Raw genomic sequence first — 15,502 nt, 5'->3', positions numbered from 1 at the left:
TCAGCCATGACAGCGGGAAGCCGCGGCCGGCCCCGGCAGCGCCCCGGGCCGCGGCTCTCTCCCGGGAAGGGTGGCCAGGACGCTGTCATGCAGGACCCTACCTCGGAACGCGCTGAGGAGAGCCGGGAGGCAGCCTCGGCGGAGGGCGGCGGGGCCTTCTGTCTGCAGAGGGTGTTTGAGGAGGTGCAGGGCTCCTCGCAGCTGAGCGCGGCGCCCGCGGAGCCGCCGGCCGTGACGGTGGTGGCGGTGGAGCGGTACCTGGCGCAGGCGCCGCCCGCCGCCTCCCCCCAGTACTGGTACGACCTGACGCTGGCGGACGGCGCGCGCTGGCACCGCTGCCACCTCGCGCCGCGCCTCAACGGGCTCGTGCAGCGCGCGCGCCTGCGGGCGGGCACGCGCCTCCGCCTGACGCGCTGCTCGTACCGCTACGACGAGAGGCGCCTGAACCGCGGCTTCTTCTGCCTGGAGGGGCTGGAGCGGGAGGGGGGCACCGGCACCGCCGCCGCGGGCACCCCGCCCGACGGGCACCGCCCGCTCCAGCCCCTCCGCGGAGATAATAGGCACTACCTGCCGCTCTGGAACAACGAGGATCCCTATGGAGACGTGTGGGTACCGGATAGGCCCCCGGTGCAGGTGGATGTGGATGGTAAGCCCGGAGGAGGCGGCTGTAGGGGGTGCGGGAGGGACGCCCTGAGGCGCCGCGGGGCACCCTGAGGGAGGGGGCGGTGCCGTTTTTGTTGGGCGACGGAGCTGGGGAAGGGTCGGAAGCACAAGTCCCATGAGGGGTGGCTGAAGGAGCTGAGGGGGCCTTTTCTCTGCCTACAATCACCTGGCATCAGGGTGTAGCCAGCTGGGGCTCGGGCTCGTTTCCCAGGCAACCAGCGGCAGTGCTAGGGCATATACTCTTAAGCGAAAGTTTAGCTTTGCACATAAGGAAGAATTCCTTCACAGAAAGGGTGATTAAACATTTGAACAGGCTGCCCAGGGAGGTGATGGAGTTACCGTCCCTAGAGGTGCTGAAGGCAAGACTGGATGTGGCACTTGTTGCCATGACTTGGCTGACAGTGTGGTGTCTGGTCATAGGTTGGACTCGATGATTTTAGGGGCATTTTCCAAGCTGATTGATTCTGTGATTGCTTGTGCAGCTGGGCTTAGCTTCCTGGTATCCTCCAGCTGTTTTTGGCCCCACTGGTAATATGCCACCTGTGTCACAGTTCACCTGCTCCTGAGGGAAAATCCTCTTCCCTGGGAAGATGGTGAGGCCTAGGCACAGAGTTGTCAACTTGTGGGTACCTCACCCCTGGAAGCGATTAAGACCAACTTGGATGGAGCTCTGAGCAGCCTGGTCTGGTGCAGCCTGTCCCTCCCATGGGAGAGTGTTGGAACTAGATGACCCCTTTGAACCCACCCCCTTCTGTGATTCTTTGTTGCTTTGGGAGGGTTTTTTTTAACCCTAGGAACATTGCCTGAAAATATGTGGCTGTGGTGCTTGTGCCCAGTCTTCTGAGGTGTCAAGAACACTGGTGCAGTAGTATTCTTGCGTCTGGTCTGTGGGGCAGGATGCTCACACTTAGAAACTGCCACCCAAAATGTGGTCAGTACTGGGGGGCTCAGGCCATTCCATGAAGCCTGATGAGGAGGGAGGTATAACAGGAGTTCTGCATGAATGTGATGCCTTTGTAGTCTGACACCTGTGGTTTTTGTAATAGCCCTTCTGCTCATCTGACCACACTTCTGTGTCATTTAAAATGTGTCATCACTCTCAATTAAAAAAAAAAAGCAAAACTATGCTGTGTGCAGATAGTTCATAAAAGAATTTTATTGGTGAATGATATCAGCAGATGAGCCTTTTTAAATGTTAGAAACATTAATAAAATATATGTAACATTCTGCCACTTTACTCCTGAGAACTTAGATGCTCTTTTTTGGTCTTTTCTTTTCCCCTCCCCTTAACCTTAGTCTCCAAACTGACTAATCTTGGTCATCTGGAAATGACATGGAGAAGCAGAGTGCATTTCCATCCACTTCTTGTGAGAATCCTGCACAAATCTAGACTAAGGTACTATGGAAAACCAGAGAAAAAAATGGAGATGCCTTATCAGGTAAAGAGGGATAAATGCATAGGTTAACACTCAGATTGCTGTAGGATATTTGAAAATACTTTTTCCCATATAGTAAGCACATAAAGTTATTTTATAGCTATTTTATGTGGGAAATGCTGCTTTTACAAAAATGTTGAGCTCTCTAGAGCAAGAAATGCTGAATTTTGTGATCATGTGTTTACAGACTTTAGTGGGTGAATTTCAGTTACTGTAGTTCATTTGAGCTTTTTGTGAAGGAAAGGATACTTTGAGGTGTTAGTAGTTTAACAGCCTAAACATTTCTGGTCTCTATGCTTTGAAAGTTGGACTTAGCGCATCCTGTCAAAAAAAAAAAAAAAAGGCAATATATTTAAGTTATTTCTAGGCCCTGGTTCTCTTATCTGTTGACTTTCAGATAGATTATTTTACTGTAAAATTCTTAATGATTTTTCTAATATATTTAACTTGTAATATTTTTGTGTTGAACTTCTTGGAAAAGGAGACTGGAGGTATGGTAGGTTAATTTAAAAATCTTTTTTTACTGCTCAGTGATCTGCTCAGTTTCAGATTCAGCATTTGCCCAGGTTAAAAATTGGGGATTTTTTCCACTCTAGTATTCAGTATAAGTTCTGGAACATCTTCTATATCCATTTGTAACAGAGGAATCGTTTATGAGTCAAGTTCTGGTGCATTATCCAAAATAAATACCCAGCACAATGATAATAAATAAGATGACAGTATATTGTCTCTTTTTTGCTTCAGGCTTACTTTGAAGTTGCTGATGGCTCAGGCATGATGTCAATGGTTTTGTGGAATTCTCTGTGTCCTGAATGGTATCACAGTATGAAGGTTGGCACAGTGCTGCTCCTTGCCAAGTATGCCATCAAATCCAGTTACCCATTCAAAACACACCCCACCCCAGGGGATTCACAGATGAAGAGATTTGCTACAATTGGTTAAGTATTGCAGAAACCTATTTTGAGTCTATAAAATACAGTTGTGCAAAGTAGTTCTCCATAGAAATAAAATAGAAAGTGATCCATTGCTGAGAATAATTGATAAGGTATAAATCCTTAGTTAGTACTTCTGAAAAGTGTCTGAGCATCCAGGTTCTTGCTCTTCCCTGTTTATATTTAATCATGTCTACAAAGTTTATTGCCACAATTAGTTAAAACCTTTATTTAAAAAATAAAAAAAGAATCCCTGATATCAGGAAGAGAGATTATAAAAGATAGGCCTCTAGTAATGATTTTTAATCTGATTCTACTTCCTGCTTAATGACACACATACTGCTTGTACACTGCTCACACCTTTTTCCAGGTCATTGAAGGACATTATCACCTCATCTGACTTTCGATTTTATTGTATACTGTCAAGGCCCACAGTATCTGCACAGCTCCACAGAATAAAGAGTTGCACTGAAGACTTCTGTGTGCTGAAAGAGCATCACAGTGGGAATGTGTATGAAGAATATTCCTTGGCTATAAAAAGCATTTTCTTACTTGCCAGTTGTTTATTGTGGAGGAGTATCCTCAAAGGAGCTATACTACAAAAATACCAGTCCTGCAACAGAACAGTAATGTCCTTTTCAAACTGGATTTGATCAACTTCAGGGTTGTTTTCTCTCTTCCTTCACTCTGTATGAGCTCTTTCCCATTCTGTGCTTTTATACTCAGAACAAAATAACAGCCAAAACTCAGAAAATTCAAATAACTTCTTGAAACAATATTCATGTTGGTGAAAGGTGATGTATGTATCACTTACTGACAATGACAGTTTCCTAATGGAGTTAGAAAACAGTGCACGAAAAGTTAGCTACAGTGCACAAAAAGAAGCAATGTTTTCACTGCCAGAAACAGTATCTTCCCTGACTGATAAATATTTGCATTAAAACCAGATCTCAATGTCTGAAGATGGCTTGACAGGAGATAGAAATGTTTAGAAATGATGTTGATGATTATGATAATTTGTATTCACGCTGTAAATGTTACTGACTTTTTTTTCTTTGTCAGAAATTTGCCTTAATGTTCGAGATCCTCCTACCGAAATAAGTATTATTCCAGAAGAAATGGTTAAGCCGGAGTGGGGATTACCTGAAGTTAAATATAGATTTATCACAAGGTAAAATAGAATTTTGTTGGTTATTAAGCTGAAATTTAAATTACTCTAGCTTACAGTGAATGTTAACTGCAAATGCTTTTTGCAGAGTTTCTGAGAAAGCTTACCCAGCTTTCTTCTGTTTTGCTTTTAGGTCAGAGCTGGATGACTTACCGCACAATCATTCCTGTGATGTTATTGGTCTTGTGACATTTGTAGGAAGGGCTGAACGAGCCAGAAAAAGAGGTTTTTCTATAAATATGACTTTCAGAACTTACAAATATTTTCTAAATTTTTAAGTAAATGCTTATATATTTTTCCTAATACTTGTTTATCTAGAACACAGTGAAGATTTCTGGCTGTATCGTTGGGCACATGCCATTGATGGGACCTCAGACCAGCCGTTCATACTGGAATTGTTTGCAACTTCTCAGCCGGATGTGTTTGAGCGTATTCATCCAAGTATGCAACTCTCTATAATGCTAATAATTATTCTTAATGTTTTTCTAGTTCATTGTGAATTTCAAATTCTGAGATTAGTTGCCACTGAATTAAAAAATGCCCTGATTTATCTTCTCAAGCAGAAGATAGTGGATCATAAATTAAAATTTAAGAATAAAAAATAGTTTAAATATTTGAAACCCTTACAAATTGCAGTCTGTCAGTTAGCCTAAACAATTAGATGGGCAGCTGCGCCTGGGGCACCTCTGATCTCCTTCATTTCAGATGTTTCTGTGAAGAAGAACCTGGGCAACATCTCTTGGATCAGGGGCAATTAAAGGCAGCAGCTGGTCAAATCTCCTGCTCCTCTTGATCTGTAAATACCTGTTTTTTTTATGGACAGGAATAATTTAAGAGGTTTTAATGGAGTGGAAAAGCTTCATTTCTTTGAAACAGTGTTTTTTGCCCCAACAGCAGTCAATGATATCCTACCTGATGAAGTATCTTATGTTTCAATTGTAATAACTATGCTGAAATTAAATTCAATATTTAATTGCATGTCCATATGGTAATTTATAATGGAGACTCAAAACCTTGTGAAACATTTGTAGGGTCAAGAACTAAATTGCCTTGTTAAGAGGACTTAATAAAATTAATCCAGTGTGTGTCAGTCTTGCTATTCTAAAATCAATGAACTGTCAGGAAAAAAAGGTTTTTTTTTCTCCAGTGACATACTTGGTGTGCACACAGATGAGAGTGATGACTGAGAATCCTTCCAGGACAGTTTACCTTACAACTTCAAATGAAAGTCAAATATTCATTACAGGTAACTTAAACTAAGTTCTAGTTTTATGTAGTTCTCATGTTGTTTCTTTGGAAAGGATATTTTTATTTTACAGCTCAATAAATCAGTGCAGACTATGAGGTCATAAGGAAACATCACTCAGAAGACAAGAAGGCAAATGGCATTCTTGTGAGGCATTAAAATGGGTTTATCTTATAAAAAGTATTTCTAGATTAAGATACATGTTTACTAATTCTTTCAGGCTATTTATCTTTTGATTGGGTAGCAATGGTGGTTACCACTTACTTAAAACATCAAATAACACCTGCAGCTTTTCTATTCTAGGAGCTTTTTTGCTATTTTTTTTTTCCCCGTTATTTAACGTTTGTCTGACATTCGGTGTCGAATGCAAGTGTAGTCATGGAATTCAAGGTACTCATTTTGTAAAGCACTCTTGACAAAAGACATCTTTTGTAGTCTCTAGTCAAGGTTGTCTTAATTTGTTTTTTCTAGGCAGTGTTCAGGGGAGTTTCAAAATGAGAACAAATGTCAGTTGCCTGCTTTGGTTTTGATACCTGATTATTTTTGTCTTAAAAGGGTGGCACAAGGGCCAGCCATACACCAAGGATGCCAAAGTGAAAAACTTCATTCAGTGGACCAAATCGCAAAGTGAAGCTGATCAAATAAAGAAAACTGTCATCGGTGGCTATTACCCTTTTCCACGACCTCCTGATAGCTTTTTGAAATATTGTAAAAACAATGAAGGTATCATATTATCATATATGAAATATCTTTAAAATTTGTGGCCTTTTCCTGTCAGTCTTACTCTATGAAAATCTCCCTTTTGTGACTAAATGTTTCATAGGCTAAATCCTTACCTCACAGGAAATACACATATACCCAGAAGTTTTACTCTGAATATTCTGCTACATCAATATTAAAAATAGTTATTCTGAAGGCTACATTGAACTGGAAATTTCACCTGAAATAGAAATTGTGGTGTCTGACAATGCATACTAACAGATGCTTATGTGCTAAAAAGGTTAATTGTTTTAATTTTTTTCCATGTGATGTGGATAGCAAAAAAGTTTAGAATTCTTTAAAAGCGCAAGTTTAAATCCATTTAATATTTAGTAAATCTTCTCTTTAGACTTTTGTTCAAAGATTTTGGTATTATATGCCCTAAAACTTGATTTTGGAAATTTCTTTTTTGCAGTTGAATCAGTTTTGAAACCCATAGGTGAAATAGGGAAAGAGATTGAAGACCTGCACTACAGAGAACACAAGCGAATTGCTGTTCAGGGAATAATTAGTGCCATAAGATACATCAGCTGTAGCAATGCAGCAGAAGAAGCCTCAGGAGGGGACTTGGTCCAGGTATGGTGTGTGAAAGTTAATGCCAAAGCAGCTATGATTGTCATTAGAATGGAGAATTTTGCAAATGAGTTCAGAATCTATGTACATTGTCTCTTAATCTGATTTTTGAGAGCAAAATTTTAAAAAGCGGTGATTCAGTGCTTCTCTGAAAGTGTTTTGGCAGTCCTCTGTAAAACTTATAACTGTTTCAAAGTTAGTAGTTTGGTCACCTCATGTAAATTGCAGTGTGGGAGAGGCAACTGCTGCAACATGCTCACTTGTCACCTAGACAGAGTTTACCTTATTAATATGATTTGAATGTAATTTCTGCTAAATGTAAGGTGACTGTCAGAAATCTGCAGGTTTTTGAGTTGGAAGAAATAGCTTTAAGTGCATTGAAAATGTTAAACAATTAACTGTTGTTGCAGAAAGATACCTCTCAGTCTCTTGGAAGTTCTTCTGCGTCCAAAGAAGACTGTGTTGACAAGGGAAAAAATGAAGAAGTTAAATCTTTTCTGGGGCCACCCTGCACTCCTGAGGAACATCACCAAGCTCCGCTGTCAAAGAGGAGTTCAGTCAAGAGAAAAACAACACGCAGGTTCAGAAGAGATGCAGAACAGTAAGCTCCCTTCATTAATACGTGGTGGATCTTCTAAAAAGTGTTTTCAAAAATTAGGCCAGAGCCCAGGCTATAGAATAAAAGCATATATAGTTTAATCCTTGAAATGTAATTATGTACTTTTCATAGCTTCAGGTGATGACAATTACACTGTTCATGCTAGCGAAGGATTAATTAAAGTAGGTTTGTGGTGCTCTCATCTGATTAATATTTCTACTGCTTTCTTATTAAGCTCACAAATTTGAAATAAAAATAGTAAATACTTGAACCAAATGTAGTTTAGTGATATAGCTGTGGAACAAACAACAGCTACACTGATGAGGAAATCAGACATCTTGGCTGAAAATGCAGAATCAGGTATACCTGTTCCTTAATTTCAAACACCTTATTTTTGATTTCTGGGCAATGGGGTGTGCTGCATGTAGCTGTAACTTGTTGTCAGAAAAAGTAGATGGTGGTCATGTGCTAACCTGAGGGCTCAACATGACTTTTAATTTGTCTGATACAACTGTGTTAAATTCAGGAGTAAAGTAACTGCATGTATAAGACTGGTCTTTGTTGCAACACTTGTATAAAATCTAGTACAGCCATACTCGCTACTGAGAGCCTGGTGTACACACTGACAGATGGAAAGTTTCAAAAGTTAGGCCAGTCACATCTGGGTTTTTTGCAGTGGATTTCTCATATAAAGGGTATATTTTTCTTCTTTAATTTTCACATTCATAAGTCATAATGTGTGAAGAGAGTGGATATTTAGTATATTTTGTGGGGAAATTAAATAAACTATAATTAGCATTGAATGAAGATTTAGTATTAAGAAAACCTTGGTAAATAGAAGTTCTGTTTGGCAGTGTTATAGCAAATTTATTGGATTCTTTTCCATATGAAAACTTCCAGCATTTGAGTCTTACTTTAGTTCTGCCTGAAATGTCCCTTGCTTTGTGAATTTCCATTTAAATAGATACTGAAAAGTAATGGTGAATTTCCTACTTTAAGGGGAGGTACATCTGTTAGTCCTGTATCATCTTACCCCTATTTTACACGGACTGTAAGAAGAAAACTTGGGTAAGTCATGTGAAATTGTGTTGAATAATTGCAATAATCAAACAAAAATACTCCAAGTAAAAATTTTACAGATTGGGAGTCTCTAAGGAAGAAAATGAAAGAACAGATCAGGGTACAGTTTCATGTTTACTATTCACTTGTCTGCACTAACTCTAAATGTATCTGAAACATAATATTGGGCATGTTATTAAACATTTTCTATTGCTACTACTTCTACTAAGGGAATAGTTACAGAAGTTCATCATGGCAATTAATGGATTTTCTGGTGGTGGCTGAGCTGTACATTTTCTTGATGCTACAGATGTGTAAGTATAGTTGTCCCTGGGAAGCCACTCCCCTGGCTCCTTTCACTCCCCAGCACTCAGCTGTTACATTACTCAGCTTAGATCCAGAGATGGTGGGGTTTTTTTGAAGTCCACATAGGAGTTTGAAACCTAGAGCCCTGTCAAGTCTGGAACCTACTGAAATAACTACAAAAGTGAAATTATTAAGAAAACTGAGTGAGTGCTTTTATTTGTTAACCAGGGGCTATGAGCTACTTTCCTTTGAGCATTTTAAGGGCCATAAATTCTTGTCACTTGTTTCAGACAGAACATGAGCAACTTGAATGTTTGAACTCCTTGGTGTCAGTAATTTAGGATGTTTGTGTATTTTGGCAGTGATCTGGATTTGTGTCATGACTATGTATATGGCTCAGTTGCCTTTTTCGTTTACTGTTAGCATCTCTTCCTTTTCCCTCCTAAACCCAAGAATTAGAGTGCTAGGAATAGGGCAACAAAGTTTTTAACCATTCTGCCAGTATTGCTCCCCTACAAGCATGCCTGTTTTCTTGAAACACATTTATTGGAAGCTAATTTTCAACAGCTTTTTCTGTGGGATAAATGAGGCTCTTTTGAACCCGTGTTATTTACTGGTCCTTTTGGTAGAAACTGCATTTTCTAGGAGAAATGATTACCTGACTTTGCAGGTGGTTCATTAAAAGCATCACCTGGCTTTAAGGTCACAGTTCTGCAGGTGGTGCAGGACTTTGCAGGGACTTGTGGTACAAATCCATAGGAAAATCAGAAGATTTTCCTTGACTGTAAGGAATCTGGTTTTCTTTTGCTTGCTGAGAAATGTTCCACTTTTTCCATGGTGGGGGGAGGATGGGAAGAATGTCTTCTCCCCATTTCTTATAGGTGAAGCCAGAAGTTAAGGCATGTTTACTTTGTTCTCTGCTTTTCTCAATCTGCTACTCTCCTCGCTACCTGTGTGTCCACTCTATGCCATTAGTGCTAGAACCCCAGCTAAAGGAGGAGAAAGTCTGTGTTGGATTATGGAAAGCTGTTTCACTCTATATAATTCAAAGGTAACTCGTGTATTTCTGTAACTACATATAGAACTGTGCTGAATTCTCCAAATTGCCAAAGAAAAATAGAAAATTAGCTGACACAATTAAAAATTGCATTGGTTTCTGTTCCTTAGGAGCAGCACAATGTCAGCTCTCACTGAAATACTTTAATATATTGATGAAATAACAATAGTAGTTTTACAAATTTCACATATTTCAGAGAAAATTCTGAGTTGAAAGAAGCCCACAAGGATCATTGAATCCAATAGTAGAGATATGTTTTAAAGTACATATTCTAACTTAAACTATTCTGTATCAAGTTTTTTGGATGTTATTTTCAACATGTGGTTTCATTTTGGGGTTTTTAAGCAGTAAGAGCTTATTTTGAGTTTTTTTATTGACAGCTACAGTTCCTGCATTTCTGAGGTAACTTACCTGACTTTTGAGGGTTTCAGAAAGAACAAAGAAACTGGGTAATTTAGTACTATTGTTGATATTTATATCCTTTCTAGTAAAGATCTTCCACATAATGGTACTTCTAAGCATTTAATGTACTCCAAAGTAATTTAATTTATAGAGAATGAAGTGATGGTGAATGAGGAAAGATCAGGAATTTCAGACAGGAATATTTTTATCTGGAAGTGAAAAAAGCACAGTAGCTTTCTTAGAATTTTAATCTTCATAAATTTAGCGTGTTTACCGTGGAATTGCTGCACTACATGCTCCCACTCCATACTGCATGAAATGAACTTGTTTGCATGCTTCTGTCCTTGTAGTTTCACTTCTGTGGTTTTTTGTCACGTAGACCCTTTTATATTTTTTTCCTTCCTGTGGATGTGACAGCTAGGGAATGGGTTAATATAATTTAGGGAAATTCATCTTGAGGTTTGTATGACCAAAAGTTTCACAGCATGTGATCTTTCCTTCACAACCCTTTTTCACATAAATCAGAACTTGTCAGGCAGAAATTAGTAGATACTAAAAATCAATCTGTGTAGACTTATCAAGTAATCATAGAACACTTTTTGGTCTCTCTGTTACTTTCTGTGGTAGATGTGTTTATCATAATGGTGTCAGAACAGTTCATTTCAAGCCAGTCTATAAGAAAAGTTTTACCAGTTTTATCAGAGAGTGGAATGTTTTCTTGTATTGTTTTGAGGCATTTTACTTCCTTGCATTGTTTGGGCATAGCTGCGAGTCGTAACTAATTTTTTCCTTAATTTCATTTATCACATTTAGTCCCAGTGCTTAGGAAATAGGTGTGAAGCATGGGACTTGTTTATATTCCCAGTAGTTTCTGAAAATACTCATCTACCATATATTTTGATTGATGTTATTTTTGATGACAATACTTTAAAATAAAATGACTGACAAATTGAGTAGCAATGTATCTGAAAATAGTGAAGAAAGGATTTTTTCAAGTGACATCTGTGAAAAGGGGGGGCCTGCAGAGTGCAGGCTGGAAACAGCAAATCTGGCAGGGCACAAGTTCTCCTAAAGCTGGCCTGGGTAAAATAGGCTGTGGGTGTTTTGGTGTACAGCAGCAGGAGCACATTGCAGTAAGTGGAAAGATTTGGGTGGCCTTGGGTGCATTGCAGACATAGTGGTTCATTCACAACGAAGCACCTGGACTGTATTAGAGATAAGTGGTTTCCCTTACAAGCCTAGCTCAAGTCAGGCTGTTCACACATCAGCACAAAGCAGGCCTGGAGGAATAATGCGTTGGGCAGGTAGAAATTATCCCAGCTACAGATCTGTGAACAAAGTGGGGAAAAATCGTGACAAGTTTTCTTCATATTTTCCTGAGGCTCTGCTTGCTTTAAAACAGAGCCTATTCACTTCCAAATCTAGACAATTTTAAAAGAAAAAAATCCATTATATCCACTTTCTTGATATCCACTTGTCAGCAGTATGACTTGGTTTAATCCTCTGCTTTAATGAAAAGCTGGTATGTATCTAACTTGACACATTGGTTTCTGAGCAAGCCTTTCTTAACACTGTGCTGGGGTTTCATTTTATGTTTGACAGGTCCAAATCTCAAAAGTGAAAATTAATTTTGTGGGCAGTAATTGCACAGGTTGTACTGCTTAAGTGAGGATTCTTTTGTGCCTAGATTTGGACGTCACAAAGGGGTCACTTCAGTGGTGATACATCCATGATGGGAGTGCATTTCTTATAATATACTTTCATACTCAAAACCCATAGTGCATTTCCTTTTATCTTTTCACTAGATACTATTTTAGATATTTTCCATTTGTTAGGAAATGTTGACATGTAATTTTCAAGATACACCCCAGTATGAAATAGAAAAAAAATTCTTAAAATCTGCAAATCCTTATGAAATTTAATATCAATACAATATGCTGTCCAGTACACAGCATGTTCATCTTTGATTCCTTTTTTACTGTCTGTATCTTGCCATTATTATTAACTACTTTGATGGTTTGGAATTTTAATGGTACCCTAACAAAGTTTTACCTTTGTCAGTTGTTTGTGATGCAAGATAATTAAGATAGTCCTTTCCCTAAGTTTTTTCAGACATGACAGTGAGTTTTATTCTAATAAGAGGAATGGATCAAAGAAGAAAGGAACACATGGGCCTAAGAGCTTGTTTTACCATATTTGCTTGCAGAGTGCCTCTTATGTTTTTCTCCTGCATAATATCCTAGGTAATTTATTAGATTTATAAAGAATAGTTTCTTACCATTAAATCAAAACTTTATGATTAAAAAAAGAAAGTCTAACAATTGCCTAGTTTGCTTCATTGAACTGATCATTACAACAGGACAATACGTCCACAGGAAAGTAGGGATTTGGCATTTCTGTCATTTTGGATTCCGGAGTGATGGCTTGGCTCCATTCATGCTGTGTTTCTGGGTGCTGAAGGGGATGGCAGGGCAGTGCAGCCGTATGCTGAGCACCAGGTTTTTGCCGTCGAAACACCTGTTGGTCACCTGTTTGTCACCTGTGAGTTTGGCCGTGTCACACGTGCTATTTCCCCCGGTGCCGGTAGAGGGCAGCAAACACCGGCTGCCAGTGTAAAACCCTTCCCCGTCTGTTTCCCAAAGCCAGGAAATCAGGCAGGGCTAGTCCTGAGCCCTGCTTTGCTGATTTACTGAGCTCAAGGGGTCTCATTGTGTCCAGCTGCTGTGTACAACTCTCACAATAAGGAATCTGCTCATTCACTCGAGTTCGTATCATTTATCACTCAGAGTCCTGTCTTTTGCTGCATAGAGTTTGAAGTTAATTAGGTTTAAGATAAATAAATATATATATATATACACATATACACACTATAATTTTCTTTTTCTAGCTTAGATGAATATCAGCATGGACATTCTGTGCAAGATAAAAATGGACAGGCTGTGTCAGACAGTTTGCAGTATTTCACAGGTACGTTGCTAATAGTTGTTATATTAATCTTAGGAGGCTTAAGACTGCTTTTCTTCAGGTCCAAACCAGGCAACAAAGATATCCTTATAAGCTTTGTTAAGACAGTTCTGTACATCTGGTTGCATCAGCCTCTGGGGAACCACTGTAGCAATGTACCGTGAATGTCATTCTACTCAGTGTTCCCTCCTGGGTTCTACAGGATGGCTGAAAGCACAGCTTTGGATTGTTTCCCATTAATGGGCAATAAATTCTCAGTATATCTTTAGAGAAGTTTTAAGTTAGGTGAGTGTCACAGAAGCACTTTATAGCATAAGACCTCACGTTTTCTTGTAGCTTTTTTAATTTCTGCCGTGTGTTCATAATTGAAATATTCTAATGAAAACTATTTCTTATTTAACAGAGGAGTGATACAATTATATAAGCAAATAAATGTTTTCTGTGCTTATAATAGATCAAGAAGGAGTGAATAATATAGCTGAAACTGAAGAATCTGGAAGAACTTGTGGTTCCTGGCAGAGTGACCTGTGGGCACAAGTGAAAGACAAGTTATTGAATTATTTTCATCATAGTAAAATTTTCCCAGAAAGTATCCCATGTAAATTTGATTATGTGCACAAAGACTTACTTATGCAACAGTACAACCTTCATGCAGCAGTGCACCAGCCAGTAGAAGCCAGAACAGATAAAAACATCAATGAGTTTAAAAGTGCTAATGGCCTTGGATATTATGAAGTGACAGTTCTGGGTAAGTAGCTTGCATTGTAAAAAGAGCAGTGTAAGTTCATCAGAAACGGAATGGATTTCTCTAAAGGAATCAGTTGAGTCTAAGTATTTCCTGAGGTTTGAAAAATTATTGACATTTTAGATTTTTGTTCGAGCCCCCATTTAGGGTAAATTTTATTCTCATTAAACATGCCTTTCAATGAAATGCCTGAATATCTTGTTTGTAGTAACACTTTTTGTATAATTTCAGGTTTTGGTATAGTCTTAACAAGTGTTATTTTAAGAATGTGTGTAGTCCTTAAACTATTGATTATTTCAGTTAGTAATAGGTCCTGATATAATTAGGTAAATTATTAAGTTGCACTTGCCAGCTAACTTTTTGCTGGAGAGGTGTTTCTCAGAAACAAGTTAGTGTTCTTAAAAAGACAAGAATAAATGCTTCTTTTCAGCGTTATTCTCATTGAGTTGATTTTTTGCATACTGTTGCTCCTAAAGTACCTTCTTTCCATGGCAGAAAATGAAAGGCTGTATTTTAGCCATACTCATTACCTGCTCCATGCTGCTTCTGGTTAACTTGAAGTGTCAGTTGATTGATTTTTATTTATTAAAATATAAATATGCAAGTTGATGTGTATCTGTTTGCTAGTTTTATTGAGGGTTATTTTTGTTTTCCCATTAAAACGGGACAGAATTTGCCTTGTGTAACAATGCTCATGTTAAGTTTCCATATTTAAAAGTTTTCATTATTTGCTAAGGGACATTTGCAGAGAAGGTGTTTGAATATTTGAAGTCATTAGAATCCTGGGACTGACAATACAATATTGAAGATTAAAGTAGCACTGTATTGCACACTTTATTGATTGTAAAGTTAATTTCTCTGCATTTGCAGATAGAGTTAAAAGGAGGATGAAATGGCTTCCAAGGTTTAATGTTTTCTGAGCTATCAGCATTGTTAGCCTTAAACCATAGTATTTCATAACATCATATTAATTTGAATGTGCTTGTGTATAATCCTATGTAGAAACATATTTTTAGACATTAATTATTAACTAATGGACAAAAACATGTAAATAAAAATCAGTTCACTGGTTTGTTTAAAAAAAAGAGAAGTGGTGCACAAAGTTGCTGATGGGCTGAATATAAAGTTTTCTGCTAGCATAAAATATTTTTCTTCAACAGGGATAAACCATGACATAGCAATAGATGTTGCTTTTCTTCCACTGTTTTCCCCTGACAATCCCCACTTGTTTCAACTGGAAGACATTCAGAATGATACATTATTGTCTTGTATGAGTTGTATCTCTGCATGCCAGCAGAAGGCCACCAACAGTGGGGGGCTTGGTGACACGTTTCCTCTTTCAGGTGAGACTGCCTTTCACTGATGTTATTCATTTATCGTTTCTTGGTTTATCTATCAGTGCAAAAGTTAATCCTCTGTAGAAATCTTTGGTGTAGATCAGACATTGTTCACCTCTTCAGTGAAAGAGATGTGAATTCTATTTCACCACCTTTAGTAAATTGCTGTAGTACTGAACTTTCAAGGCAGTTTTTGCTGGAGCTTTTCTCATCCTGTGAAAACAGTATTTTAATATCCAAACTACAAACTCATATCT

At 38.7% G+C, this 15,502-nt stretch overlaps 1 protein-coding gene across 4 annotated transcripts in view; it reads left to right on the top strand.

Moving 5' to 3' along the window:
* RADX (RPA1 related single stranded DNA binding protein, X-linked) overlaps positions 1 to 15,502 on the top strand; it is a 25,617-nt gene continuing 10,115 nt past the window's right edge. For 3 of the 4 annotated variants that reach the window (XR_007777597.1, XM_050974403.1, XM_009090536.4), the window contains exons 1-14: positions 1 to 646; positions 1,960 to 2,102; positions 2,844 to 3,036; positions 4,094 to 4,202; positions 4,333 to 4,424; positions 4,518 to 4,640; positions 5,347 to 5,445; positions 6,001 to 6,168; positions 6,620 to 6,780; positions 7,188 to 7,378; positions 8,375 to 8,443; positions 13,087 to 13,166; positions 13,618 to 13,911; positions 15,069 to 15,251. Coding sequence is in view for 3 of the 4 variants with exons in the window: in XM_050974403.1 (XP_050830360.1) it covers positions 7 to 646; positions 1,960 to 2,102; positions 2,844 to 3,036; positions 4,094 to 4,202; positions 4,333 to 4,424; positions 4,518 to 4,640; positions 5,347 to 5,445; positions 6,001 to 6,168; positions 6,620 to 6,780; positions 7,188 to 7,378; positions 8,375 to 8,443; positions 13,087 to 13,166; positions 13,618 to 13,911; positions 15,069 to 15,251 (2,545 nt within the window). In the remaining variant the exon portion in view is untranslated. The remainder of the gene's footprint in view (positions 647 to 1,959; positions 2,103 to 2,843; positions 3,037 to 4,093; positions 4,203 to 4,332; positions 4,425 to 4,517; positions 4,641 to 5,346; positions 5,446 to 6,000; positions 6,169 to 6,619; positions 6,781 to 7,187; positions 7,379 to 8,374; positions 8,444 to 13,086; positions 13,167 to 13,617; positions 13,912 to 15,068; positions 15,252 to 15,502) is intronic. The other variant, XM_050974404.1, reaches the window with a different exon arrangement.

This window comes from Serinus canaria, chromosome 4A (genome assembly GCF_022539315.1).
Source record: "Serinus canaria isolate serCan28SL12 chromosome 4A, serCan2020, whole genome shotgun sequence".
Lineage (NCBI taxonomy): Eukaryota > Metazoa > Chordata > Aves > Passeriformes > Fringillidae > Serinus > Serinus canaria.
The sequence above is the reverse complement of the archived record's forward strand: the minus strand, read 5'-3'. Positions and strand labels throughout refer to the sequence as shown.